Here is a 13,937-nt window from a genome sequence, read left to right as displayed (position 1 = left end):
ACCTGCCCACCCATGCAGGCTCCTCCAGTACATATTGTTTGACTTCTTTGGGCACAGCTGCCATGCTGAGCTACAGTTCTTGTGTCAGACCTTCTGTGTCCTGTAGTCCAAATCTTTTTCTTTTACTTTACTGTCATTTTTATGGAACACATCCTTCAGTATCTTCTTGAGAAAGGATGGAAAGTAAATGTTTTTGAGGTCTTGTGTGTCTGGAAGTATTGTGGCCAGGCATAAAATTCCATGTTAGAAATCATTTTCCTTTAGACTTTTAAAAGCATTTCTCCATCCTCTTCACAATTCCATTGTGCTGTTAAGGAATGTGAAACCATGTTGATTCCTACTCCCTCACATGTGATTTCTTTGTTTCTTCTCTGGAAGTTTGGAGATTCTTCTCATCACCAGTGTTCTAAACTTTCATAGAGATGGTCTTGTGGGTCTGGTTTTACCCATCGTGCTGGACACTTGGTAGCCCTTTTAGTCTATTGATACATGTCCTTGAAGATGTGGAATAGTTAGTGAATTATTTCTTTGATTTTTATTTCTTCCATTTTTCTGAGTTTGTTTTTTTTTTCTTTATAGAATCCTTTTGTTGTATATTATACACTCCTGGACGAGACTTAAAGTTCTTTATCTTTTCTCATATTTTCTATCTTTGTCTTTTCCACTTTCAAAGATTTCCTCAAACTTATCTTCCACTCATGCTATTGAGTTTTTCATATCTGCTATTGTGTTTTTAATTTTCAAGAACTGTCCTTTTTTCTCTGGATTCTCTTTTTTCTATATATAGTTAAAAAATCCTGTTCTCATTTGATGAAAGTACTATTTGAAGGCATTAAGGAACTTTTTTAAAAAAAATTTTCTTTTGCTTACTACCTTACCTGTTAGAAGCTTTCCTCAGATATTTAGAAATTCTTGGCTGCTTCTTACGATAAGGAATTAAGATCTAAAAAGCTTGTTGGAAGCTCTGAGCATGTGAATAGGGCTTATGGGGTTTTACTATGGGGTGATCTGGGTGACCTGTTTGGTCATACATCTGTCAGTAGATTAAAAAACTTTGCTTTTTGACTAGTCAGATTCCTCGTAGAAGACGCTATAATATATTCTTAGAGGATACAGGTCTGGTTTCTTGGAGTCAAGTGTGGGAAGAGAGATGGGGGAAGGAGGGCATGTCTGTATTTAGCATGTGTTGTATTTGTACCATCTCTAATATCCCTGATGCTGATGGCCATTTTATAAAATGCCCCAAACTCTCTAACCTGGTCTTGTCCTCCATTCCAGATTTCCTGTTTAATTCTGGAAATAAACCTCAACCAAGTGGGGTAAGAGCAGCCTCCACAGCAGGGAGTAAGAGGAAGGGAACCACTTGCTGCTGCTCAAGCCTTCATCTCATTGTCCCTCTTTGAGCCCCTTCCTTCCCCCCCAAGATCTACAGAAGTTTGGGGCTGCTTTTAACTCACCCTTTTCATTTTTTCAACTACTGGCTTGTGGTTTGACCTATCCATTCTGCTAACTGAAACACTTTGTTATTACTTAATCCATCTGTTTTCTAGCTTCCAAAATTCTGTTGTACTGTCTCTTTGGTTCTTCTCATGTTCAGTGAATTTTCTTTTAATACCTTTATTTTATTTTTTTTAACACAATATAGGGGGTGAACTTAGATGCTTTTGTTCCGTCTGATACCTTGACCCAGAGGTAACTTTTCATTCTCTTATGTATGTCTTTAACAGAAAGTCTTTATATTAGAATAGTCAAATACTTAATAGAATCAGTACTTTAAAAATCTTGTTTAAGAAATTATTCCCTACTGTGAGGTCATAAAGAGTTAGTTCCTCACATAAATTGTCTGGCTTTCACATTTAAAGCATGAAAGACCTTCCTTTCTCTGCTGATAGGCAATGCTAGTGCTGCCATTGTCACTTGGGGCTTTTTCTGGACTCTCAACTCTAGGTACACCTGCCAGTACTGCATAGCTTTAGGATAATTTTCACACTGGTGAGAAGTCCTTTATTTTATTTTACTTTATTTCATTATTATTTTTTTGACGGCACCGCATGGCGTGCAGGGTCTTAGTTGCCCAACCAAGGATGAAACCCGTGCCCACTGCAGTGGAAGCTTGGAGTCTTTTTTTTGCGGGGGTGGGTATTTTATTTATTTATTTCCTTATTATCTATTTTATACATATTAGTGAATATATGTAAATCCCAATCTACCAATTCACCCCCCTCCACCCTGCTTTACCCCTTGGTGTCCATACGTTTGTTCTCTACATCTGTGTCTCTATTTCTGCCCTGAAAACAGGTTCATCTGTACCATTTTTCTAGATTTCACATATATGCATTAATATATGATATTTGTTTTTCTCTTTCTGACTTAACTTCACACTGTATGACAGTCTCAAGGTCCATCCACGTCTCTACAAATGACCCAATTTTGTTCCTTTTTATCTCTGAGTAATATTCCATTGTATATATGTGCCACATTTTCTTTACCCATTCATCTGTCGATGGACACTTAGGTTGTTTCTATGTCCTGGCTATTGTAAATAGAGCTGCAGTGAACATTGGGGTGCATGTTTTTTTTTAATTATGGTTTTCTCTGGGTATATGCCCAGTAGTGGGATTGCTGGGTCATATGATAGTTCTATTTTTAGTTTTTTTAAGGAACCACCATACTGTTCTCCATAGTGGCTGTATCAATTTACATTCCCACCAACAGTGCAAGAGGGTTCCCTTTCTTCCACACCCTTTCCAGCATTTATTGTTCGTAGATTTTTTGATGACCATTCTGACTGGTGTGAGGTGATATAGCATTGTAGTTTTGATTTGCATTTCTCTAATTATTAGTCACGTTGCACATCCTTTCATGTGTTTGTTGGCAATCTGTATGTCTTCTTTGGAGAAATGTCTATTTAGGTCTTCTGCCCATTTTTGGATTGGGTTGTTTGTTTTTTTGATATTGAGCTGCATGATCTGCTTGTAAATCTTGGAGATTAATCCTTTATCAGTTGCTTCATTTGCAAATATTTTCTCCCATTCTGAGGGTTGTTTCTTTGTTTTGTTTCTTGTTTCCTTTGCTGTGCAAAAGCTTTGAAGTTTCATTAAGTCCCATTTATTTATTTTGTTTTTATTTCCATTTCTCTAGGAGGTGGGTCAAAAAGGGTCTTGCTGTGATTTATGTCATAGAGTGTTCTGCCTATGTTTTCCTTTAAGAGTTTGATAGTGTCTGGCCTTACATTTACGTCTTTATTCCTTTTTGAGTTTATTTTTGTGTAGGGTGTTAGGGAGTGTTCTAATTTCATTCTTTTACATTCAGCTGTCCAGTTTTCCCAGCACCACTTATTGAAGACACTGTGTCTTTTCTCCATTGTATATCCTTGCCTCCTTTGTCATAGATTAGTTGACCATAGGTGTGTGGGTTTATCTCTGGGCTTTCTGTCCTGTTCCATTTATCTGTATTTCTGTTTTTGTGCCAGTACCATATTGTCTTGATTACTGTAGCTTTGTAGTATAGTCTGAAGTCAGGGAGTCTGATTCCTCCAGCTCCATTTTTTCCCCTCAAGATTGCTTTGGCTATTCGGGGTCTTTTGTGTCTCCATACAGATTTTAAGATTTTTTGTTCTAGTTCTGTAGAAAATGTCACTGGTAATTTGATAGGGATTGTACTGAATCCATGGATTTCTTTGGGTACTACAGTCATTTTGACAATATTGATTCTTCCAATCCAAGAACATGGTATATCTTACCATCTGTTTGTGTTGTCTTTGATTTCTTTCATCACTGTCATATAGTTCTGTGAGTATAAGTCTTTTGCCTCCTTAGGTAGATTTATTCCTAGGTATTTTATTCTTTTTGTTGCAGTGGTGAATGGGATTGTTCCCTTAATTTCTTTCTGATTTTTTCATCATTAGTGTATAGGAGTACAAGAGATTTCTGTACATTAATTTTGTATCCTGCTACTTTAACAAACTCATTGATTAGCCCTGATAGTTTTCTGGTGACATCTTTAGGATTTTCTGTGTGTAGTATCATGTCATCTGCAATCAGTGACAGTTTTACTTCTCTTTTCCGATTTGGATTCCTTTTATTTCGTTTTCTTCTCTGATTGCCATGGCTAGGAATTCCAAAACTATGTTGAATAAAAGTAGCAAGAGTGGACATCCTTGTCTTGTTCCTGATCTTAGAGGAGATGCTTTCAGTTTTTCACCATTGAGAATGATGTTTGCTATGGGTTTGTCATATATGGTCTTTATTATGTTGAGGTAGGTTCCCTCTATGCTCACTTTCTGGAGTTTTTATTATAAATGGGTGTTGAATTTTGCAAAAGCTTTTCCTGCATTTATTGAGATGATCATATGGCTTTTCTCCTTCAATTAGTTAATATGATGTGTCACATTGATTGATTTGCATATATTGAAGAATCCTTGCATCCCTGGGATAAATCCCACTTGATCATGGTGTATGATCCTTTTAATGTTTTGTTGGATTCTGTTTGCTAGTATTTTGTTGAGGATTTTTGCATCTATATCAGTGATATTGGTCTGTAATTTTCTGTTTTTGTAATACCCTTGTCTGGTTTTGGTATCAGGGTGATGGTGGCCTCATAGAATGAGTTTGGGAGTGTTCCTTCCTCTGCAGGTTTTTGGAAGAGTTTGAGAAGGATGGGTGTTAGCTCTTCTCTGAATGTTTGATAGAAGCCATCTGGTCCTGGACTTGTGTTTCTTGGAAGATTTTTAATCGCATTTTCAATTTCATTACTTGTGATTGGTCTGTTCATATTTTCTGTTTCTTCCTGGTTTAGTCTTGGAAGGTTATACCTTTCTAAGAATTTGTCCATTTCCTCCAGGTTGTCAGTTTTATTGGCATATAGTTGTTTGTAGTAGTCTCATGATGCTTTTTATTTCTGTGGTGTCCGTTGTAACTTCTCCTTTTTCATTTCTAATTTTATTGATTTGAATCCTCTCCCTCTTGATGAGTCTGGCTAAAGGTTTATCAAGGTTGTTTTATCTTCTCAAAGAACCAGATTTTAGTTTTATTAATCTTTGCTTTTTTTTGTGTGTGTGTGGTATGCGGGCCTCTCACTGTTGTGACCTCTCCTGTTGAGCACAGGCTCTGGATGCACAGGTTCAGCAGCCATGGCTCACAGGCCCAGCCGCTCCATGGCATGTGGGATCGTCCCAGACCGGAGCACGAACCCATGTCCCCTGCATCAGCAGGTGGACTCTCAACCACTGCACCACCAGGGAAGCCCTTTGCTATTGTTTTGTTTCTATTTCATTTATTTCTGCTCTGATCTTAATGATTTCTTTCCTTCTACTAACTGGGTTTTGTTTGTTCTTCTTTCTCTAGTTCCTCTAGGTAAAAAGTTAGATGTTTATTTGAGATTTTTCTTATTTCTTGAGGTGGGATATATTGCTATAAACTTCCCTCTTAGAACTGTTTTTGCTGCATCCCATAGGTTTTGGATCGTCATGTTTTTGTTTTCATTTGTCTGTATGTATTTTTTGATTTCCTCTTTGATTTCTTCAGTGATCTCTTGTTTATTTACTAGTATTTAGCCTCTGTGTGTTTATGGCTTTTACATATTTTCCCTCTAATTTCTAATCTCATAGTGTTATGGTCGGAAAAGATGCTTGATATGATTACAGTTTTCTTAAATTTACCAAGGTGTGATTTATGACCGAAGATGTGATCTATCCTTCAGAATGTTCCATGTGCACTTGAAATGAAAGTGTAATCTGCTGTTTTCAGATGGAATGTCGTATAAATATCAATTAAATCTATCTGGCCTATTGTGTTTCTTTATTAATTTTCTGAATGGATGATCTATCCATTGATGTAAGTGAGGTGTTAAAGTCCCCCACTATTACTGTGTTACTGTTGATTTCCTCTTTTATAGCTGTTAGCAGTTGCCTTATGTATTGAGGTGCTCCTATGTTGGGTGCGTATATATTTGTAATTGATCTTGGATTGATCCCTTGATCATTATGTAGTGTCCTTCCTTGTCTCTTGTAACATTCTTTATTTTAAAGTCTATTTTATCTGATATGAGTATTGCTCCTCCAGCTTTCTTTTGATTTCCATTTGCATGGAATATCTTTTTCCATCCCCTCACTTTCAGTCTGTATGTGTCCCTAGGTCTGAAGTGGGTCTCCTGTAGGCAGCATATATATAGTCTTGTATTTTTTATCTATTCAGCAAGCCTGTGTCTTTTGCTTGCAGCATTTAATCCATTTACATTTAAGGTAATTATCGATATGTATGTTCCTATTACCATTTTCTTAATTGTTATGGGTTTGTTTTTGTTGGTCCTTTTGTTCTCTTATGTTTCCCACTTAGAGAAGTTCCTTTACCCTTTGTGTAGAGCTGGTTTGGTGGTGCTGAATTCTCTTAGCTTTTGCTTGTCTGTAAAGCTTTTGATTTCTCTGTCAAATCTGAATTAGATCCTTGCTGGGTAATCTTGCTTGTAGGTTCTTCCCTTTTATCACTTTAAACATATCGTGGCACTCCCGTCTGGCTTCCAGAGTTTCTGCTGAGAAATCAGCTGTTAACCTTATGGGAGTTCCCTTGTATGTTATTTGTCAGTTTTCCCTTGTTGCTTTTAATAATTTTTCTTTGTCTTTAATTTTTGTCAATTTTTAAATTTTTAAATTTTGTCAATTTTTGTCAATTTGATTACTATGTGTCTTGGCGTGTTTCTCCTTGGGTTTATCCTGCCTGGGACTCTCTGTGCTTCCTGGACTTGGGAGGCTGTTTCCTTTCCCATGTTAGGGAAGTTTTCGACTATAATCTCTTCAGATATTTTCTCGGGTCCTTTCTCTCTCTCTTCTCCTTTTGGGACCCCTATAATAAGAATGTTGTTGCGTTTAATGTTGTACCAGAGGTTTCTTAGGCTGTCTTCATTTCTTCTCATTCTTTATTCTGTTCCGCGGCAGTGAGTTTCACCCTTCTGTCTTCTAGGTCACGTATCTGTTCTTCTGCCTTAGTTATTCTGGTATTGATTCCTTCTAGTGTATTTTTCATTTCAGTTACTGTATTCATCTCTGTTTGTTTGTTCTTTAATTCTTCTAGGTCTTTGTTAAACATTTCTTGCATCTTCTGAATCTTTGCCTGCATTCTTTTTCCAAGGTCCTGGATCATCTTCACTATCATTATTCTGAATTCTTTTTCTGGACAGTTGCCTGTCTCCACTTCATTAAATTGTTTTTCGGGGGTTTTATCTTGTTCCTTCAACTGGGACATAGTCCTCTGCCTTTTCATTTTGTCTGTCTTTCTTTGATATTGGTTTTTCTTCCACAGGCTGCAGGATTGTAGTTCTTCTTGCTTCTGCTGTCTGCCTCTTGTGGGTGAGGCTATCTAAGAGGCTTGTGCAAGCTTCCTGATGGGAGGGACTAGTGAGCTGGGTCTTGCTCTGGTGGGCAGAGCTCAGTAAAACTTTAATCCACTTGTTTGCTGATGGGTGGTGCTGAGTTCCCTCTCTGTTGGTTGTTTGGCCTGAGTCCGCCCAGCACTGGAGCCTACAGGCTCTTTGGTGCGGCTAATTGTGGGCTCTGTGAGGGCTCACACCAATGAGTACTTCCCAGAACTTCTGCTCCCAGTATCCTGTCCCCGTGGTGAGCCACAGCCACCCGCCCCGCCTCTGCAGGACACCCTCCCAACTCTAGCAGGTGGGTCTGATTCAGTCTCCTGTGAGGTCACTGCTAGTTTCCCCTGGGTCCTTGTGCGCACACTACTTTGTGTGTGCCCTCCAAGAGTGGAGTCTCTGTTTCCCCAGTCCTGTCAAAGTCCTGCAGTCAAATCCCGCTGGCCTTCAAAGTCTGATTCTCAGGGGATTCCTTCTCTCGTTGCCAGACCCCCAGGTTGGGAAGCCTGACATGGGGCTCAGAACCTTCACTCCAGTGGGTGGACTTCTGTGGTGTAATTGTTCAGTTTGTGAGTCGCCCACCCAGCGATTATGGGATTTGATTTCATTGTGATTGAGCCCCTCCTACCATCTCATTGCAGCTTCTCTTTTGTCTTTGGGGTGTCGTTTTTGGTGAGTTCCAGTGTCTTCCTGTTGAGAATTGTTCAGCAGTTAGTTGTACTTCTGGTGCTGTCGCAAGAGAGAGTGAGTGCACGTCCTTCTCCTCCACCATCTTGAACCAATCCGGAAGCTCGGAGTGTTAACCACTGGGACTTCCACGGAAGTCCCGGGCAGTCCTTTTCATCTTGATCTTCAGTGCTTTGAAGTCAGAACTGGATATGAATTCCAGCTCTACTGTGTAGTAACTTTCCTTCCGTCAAATGAGGCATTGCTGATTGATTAACTTGGAGAAAAGATACTTGAAGAATCACTAATAAGCTACAGATTTCACATTCTATCAATTTATAATCAGCTCTTTTGCTTCAGGGGTACAAAAGGCAGTGATGCTATTCTGGATTATTGGAAAGACTGGGAGAAGAGAAATATTTTTGAATAGAACTGATGCTTATATCTTTTAAAGAAAAAATAAGAGGACTCTGTAGTATAGGTGTTTTAGGCATTCGGTAAGCAAATTCTCCTGAAAAAGTTAAGCCAGGTCCTAAGTAAACCATAAAATTACCATATTTTATGTTTTGTGTTTTTTTCATCACAGGATATATGATTGGATGCCTGAACAGCCAAATATATTCCAAGTGGAGCAGTTGGAACGTCTGAAGCAAGAATTGCCAGAGCTTAAGAGCTGTTTGTGTCCCACTGTTAGCCGCTTTGTCCCCTCGTCTTTTTGTGGGGAGCCTGACATCCATGTGGATGCCAATGGCATAGATAATGTGGAGAATGCTTAGTGTTTATTGGGCGGAGACCATTCGGGGCATGCATCGCTGTTCTGGGTATTCACTTTTCATCACTGAGCATTGTTTATCTATGCCTTTTAGGTTTTCAGTCCAGTGAAGCAATAATGAAGTATTTTAATATTTCACTACAGTTCTTGCTAGAATTTCAAGTATTCTATTTAAATCACTTGGCCAGGTATAATTACCAGTCAGTCTCTTTACAATGAAAAACTTTATTGGTTGGTAAATATTTTAAACTAAATATGTAAGTTATAATGTTAAACAAATATTCATTAAAAACATAACACTTTGAAATTAACTATACAAATATCTCATATTTACACTTATTACAGCTTTTCATTTGATCAGGTCTGAAATATTTAGCACTCAAGGAACATGACTATGCATAATTATACCTGACCATGGGAAAAATAAGTACCTCAAATGCATGCATTTGCACTGGTGATTCCAACTGCACAAACCTTTGTGCCATCTGTGTATTTTTGACATGAATTGACATTCACACCATTTTCATTCAGTATGAACCTTGAGGCTGCTGCCATTTCCCCACTTAACCAAACCAATGCCTGTGTAAATAGCCTAGAGGTGATCCTTGAAAACTTGTTTCATAAATCTTTCAAAAGTTGTTTTGCATAAATACTAAAATTTCAAAAAGCTGCAGGGTAACTTAATGTATAAAGTATTAAAAGAATGGATTGAAGACTTAGTACAGTAGATGATAATGTATAAATTCTGTTGAATGCATGCTTTTTGTTTTAAGCATGAGATAGTACACGTTTACTGTAAGTCCTTGCATCTGTGGTGCTAGGTGAGTGTGAGAAGGTGTCAAGGACAGAAAAATAATTTGTTGCCTAAAAAAAAAAAAGGAAAAAAAAAGCCTATTTGTAGGCATTTTAAATATGCTTAAGTGTCTCTCACTACCTGTTACACACCGTTGCTTTATGGGTTTGTTTTGTGTGTGTGTTGTACGGTAGTTAAATCTCTGTGCAGAAAAATAAATGTCCTGAATTCTTATATCGGTATTCTTTATTGGTTAATGAATATCATGCATGTAATTTATTTAGAAATGCAGAAGATTCTATTAAATGTATATGCATGTTGTTAGGATTATACCAAGGTTTCTTTCATTAGAAGCAGATTGTTTTGGCATAATTGTAACTTATGAATGAATGTTGAATAAAATACACAGATTTATTTTCTTCATTATAAAATGAAATTTCAAGAAGGTGTTACTTTTATAGCATTGGTTCTATATTATTATTATGAGAAATTGGAATTTAGTGTCTACTCTGCAAGGATGGCTTATTTGCATATACCTTTTATTGCATGTTCCTCACTAGGCAGTTTATTCATGTATTGACATGATTTGGTAGTAGCTGAGAACCTGAAACTTGGATTATATATTTGTATCTTTTTATTTTTTTAAGCCAAGCAATGCAGCTTTGGTCAGATCTAAATTGTGTGAAGATAGGCTTTAAAAGCCTATGGTATTGTGTTTGTAACACTGATATTTAATGGAAAATAGTTTAGGAAATGGAGTCTTCTGCAGGGGTTTTATATACTTTTCTCATGTTGAAAGAGATTTTCCATCACTTGATGTGAATTAGGCACTTTTAGAAAACTCCTGAAAAAGAATTACTTTTCTTGATCTGCAGACCTGGTACAGTACAATTACCATTACCTTACAGTAACTTGATTAGCCATATGTGTATTTCAAGTCGTGTTTGTTTGCTCCTCCCCTGTGCCTTTCCAGTTCCAGCTCCATTTTGAAGACCTGCAGATCATGAAAAAACAGGAAAGGAAGTGATGTGGGGGTCAGTTTCCTGAACTGTGTAATTTGCTGAGAAGAGCTTACAGCCATTGCTTCTGACAAGGACAGGACCTCACTGCTCAGTTTCTTTCCTGTCTCTTCCTGACCTTATAAACACCAGGGTTAGTGGATGATTAACTCATAGCAAGCAGTGGCTCTCGCTTTTATAGGACTAGGTCCTGGCTTCCATATCACTAGCTATTGCCTTGTATACTCTGCTCCAGCTACACTGTACCTGTGCTAGGCCTTAGCCACGCCATATTCCTACACTACTTCCTGTCTGTAGCCATGTGACCTCTGCCTGGTAGCCTTCTTTTTCCTTGATACTTTCTCCCTGCCAAACTCATTTCTCCTTAAGCCATTCATTGACCTCTCTCCGCTGCACCCTTGCCAAAACTTAAGAAGGGATGAATCCACCTTTTCTACTCCATGGCCCAATGTTCATTCCTTGATCATGCCATGTATCATAGCACACTTTAGGTAGACATAGTTGAGGTTTGTCTCACCAGGCTGCAGGCACTTCAGGGGCAGGGACCTTGTCTTACAAATTTTTATTTCCACAGTGCATGAAACATAGTAGAAACTAAACTTTGGAATTGTGGGGATAATTTGTATCAAATGTCTTTTTGAATTAAGAGATTTAGTTATGTTTACTAAGAATGTAAAGTTTGAATTGGTTTACATTTGGCAGTTGGAACAGTTTATTGATGTCAGTTTTAAATGTAGAGGTATAATGTTAAATTATTTTATATTTTCTGGAAACTGAGTGAAATGTTTGATAAAATGCTGCCATTGTTCTCTGATAATTCCACTGTCCGGAATTACGTACTGTAACCGCCTGGATGTAAATGTGAGGACTACAGCTCATTGCTGTGTCAGTGGTGCCTGAGGGCAGCCACAGCCACCCGTGACCTCACTCCCATTGCTCCTTGTGACACTCGTCTTTCTTCTCCCCTCTGAAGCCCATGCTTAGGCCTACCTCAGCACCGCTTTCCTTGTCTTCCTTCTGCGTTCAGCTCAGGTGCCACCTCTTCCAAAAACCATTCCTCAGCTCATGATGCAAACAAGTACAGACAGCCTCTAAATCTTACCAGTTTTATTTTCAGCCTGGGTTTTAAACCCAGACAAGTTAACTGACTTACCGGGTTGGGACTAGAACTGGGCTTTGTGACTCCTAAACCCGTGTTCTTATACAATGCTGCCTTCTGAATTTTTGTGGCATTCTTTAGCATATGCTTTCTTGTAGTCCCACTTTTTATGTGCCTGTTATATTTCCCTAATAAGATTGTAAGCCCCTTAAGGGCAAGGACTTCATTGCATTTCTAGCACTACCATAGTGTTCTATACTTAGTTATGAACTAGATAAATAAATGGTGGTGAATACAATCCTAGTTTCTTAACTCAGATTGTTTCACAATATACATATGTTTTCATATGGTGTGCGTGGCCGTGTTGTCTGGAGTGTGTGTGCTTGCATGTGCATGTACGTTGGCGTGTTTACACATGGAGTTCTCACTCTACCCGTTTCTTGGGGTCACATAGTTAAGGGGTTACCACAACCAATTTTCTAGTCCATGCTGAATGGGGACAGTCACAGGAATAAGTGGCAGATAAGGTACAGTTTTCCCCCAGGCCTTGTCCCTTTCTAGGGCAGTACACCTAAATCCTGCAGCCGGTGCCCCTTAAGTAAAGCAGGTACTGCCTCAGATAGAACTTGTGTGACCTGTGGGGGGCGCTGTTTCATGAGTCTTGAGGGAGCATCATTGTCCTTTGTGCCTTGACTCACCACATCTTGACTGCATTTTGTTTTTTCACATTATTCCTGGTTTGGTACTCTAGGTTGACAGTGGAGTCCTGTTAATTTAGATTTGGATACAAGTGATTTACTCCTTTATCTTTTAGGTTTGGATCATGTGCTTTTGGGGTAGAAAGCAAAGTATGCATATTAGAAATACTGCATTATTTGGTGTGCATGAGTGAAAATTTATTGAAATATAATCTCAGCGGGTTTATATAGTTTGAGAAATGGATGTGAAATGTTTAAAAAAGTAAGAGAGCATATGATTAACATCACAGGAGTATGTGTTGGAGGTAAGAAGGAGAGCTCATGGATTGGAGCAAAGACTTCATGAGGCTCTCAAGCCCTTGCAGAATGGGGTGGAGGTCAGAAGTTGTGAAGCCAGTTTGGGGCACAGCCTTTGTAAATTCAGAGGCCAGAGTAGTATTGTGTTCAGAGAAGATCAAGGGGCCATCACAACAGTGGAAAGGATTTTGGGATGTCAGAGACTTTGCATCCTTGCAGGAGATAAAATTTTATTGGTGATTTTAAAGGAAAATGACATTAAGATGAAATGTGTTTTCAAATAATGAAGAAAGTAATATTAGTACAGGAATAATAATAAAAGAAGTACAGAGATTAATTTGTCTAGTCCTCTACTAAATTGATCCAAACGTACGTCTACCTGTTTCCTCAGATAGAAAACAGAAACGCAGGTGGGATGGGTGAACTTCTGAAACTTACTTGCAAAGCCAAATTATATAATTTCACAGAAAGAAAACTAAAACCTAGTAAAAGTTCCATGGCTTCCCATGATTTCAAATGTGTCTCTCTGCAGCCCAGACCTCTCCTAAGCTCCAGATTCATATATCCAGCTGTCACCACTTCTCTACTTGGAGTTCTAATGGGCATCTCACATTTAATGTACCTCAACAAAGCTCTTTTTCCCTCCTTTCACCAAACCTGCTCCCATCCCACCTCCTCTAGTGTTCTGTATCTCAGTAAGTGGCATTATTTTCCTATTTCCTTGTGATTAGTACAACTTTTAACTATGATATGTAATAGGTCGGTGGTCCATTTATCCTTTTTCAATTTTTAAAAACTTCACATATTTTGTTTAATAACACAAGAATCACCTTTTCAAGCCAACAAAGTCCCCTTGAGATCTTGATCAGTGTTGGATTGATTTTCTAGATTAATGTGAGGGAAGGATTAGTATTTAAAAATATGACATCTAAATATTTAGAGCACAGGTGTGTTTCCATTCAGAATTTTTATGTCCTCCTGTAGGTGTTGTATACTGTTTAGGTGTTGTATACTTTTTTAAAGTTTATTTTAAACACTACTTTCCTTAAATACGTTCTTCACTAATAATTAGCAGTTAATTTTTGTTTATCTTATCTAGCTACTTTGCTGAATTCAATTAGTCAAAATAGTTATGTATTAAGTCTCTGGGATTTTCTAAATAGATAAATTTGATCTGCAAATGTGTTTTTCTGATTTTAAGTAACAGCTCTTTATCTTGCCTTGTTTCGTTAGC

General features: G+C 38.2%; 1 protein-coding gene across 5 annotated transcripts in view; it reads left to right on the top strand.

Moving 5' to 3' along the window:
- The window catches only part of GPCPD1 (glycerophosphocholine phosphodiesterase 1), a 63,081-nt gene extending 51,075 nt beyond the window's left edge, over positions 1 to 12,006 (top strand). For all 5 annotated transcript variants that reach the window (XM_079945297.1, XM_079945296.1, XM_079945295.1 and 2 more), the window contains one exon: positions 8,612 to 12,006. In XM_079945297.1, the coding sequence (XP_079801423.1) occupies positions 8,612 to 8,801 (190 nt within the window). In that variant the 3' untranslated portion in view covers positions 8,802 to 12,006. The remainder of the gene's footprint in view (positions 1 to 8,611) is intronic.
- Positions 12,007 to 13,937: the final 1,931 nt, after the last annotated feature.

Source organism: Stenella coeruleoalba (assembly GCF_951394435.1).
Source record: "Stenella coeruleoalba genome assembly, chromosome: 15".
Lineage (NCBI taxonomy): Eukaryota > Metazoa > Chordata > Mammalia > Artiodactyla > Delphinidae > Stenella > Stenella coeruleoalba.
The sequence above is the reverse complement of the archived record's forward strand: the minus strand, read 5'-3'. Positions and strand labels throughout refer to the sequence as shown.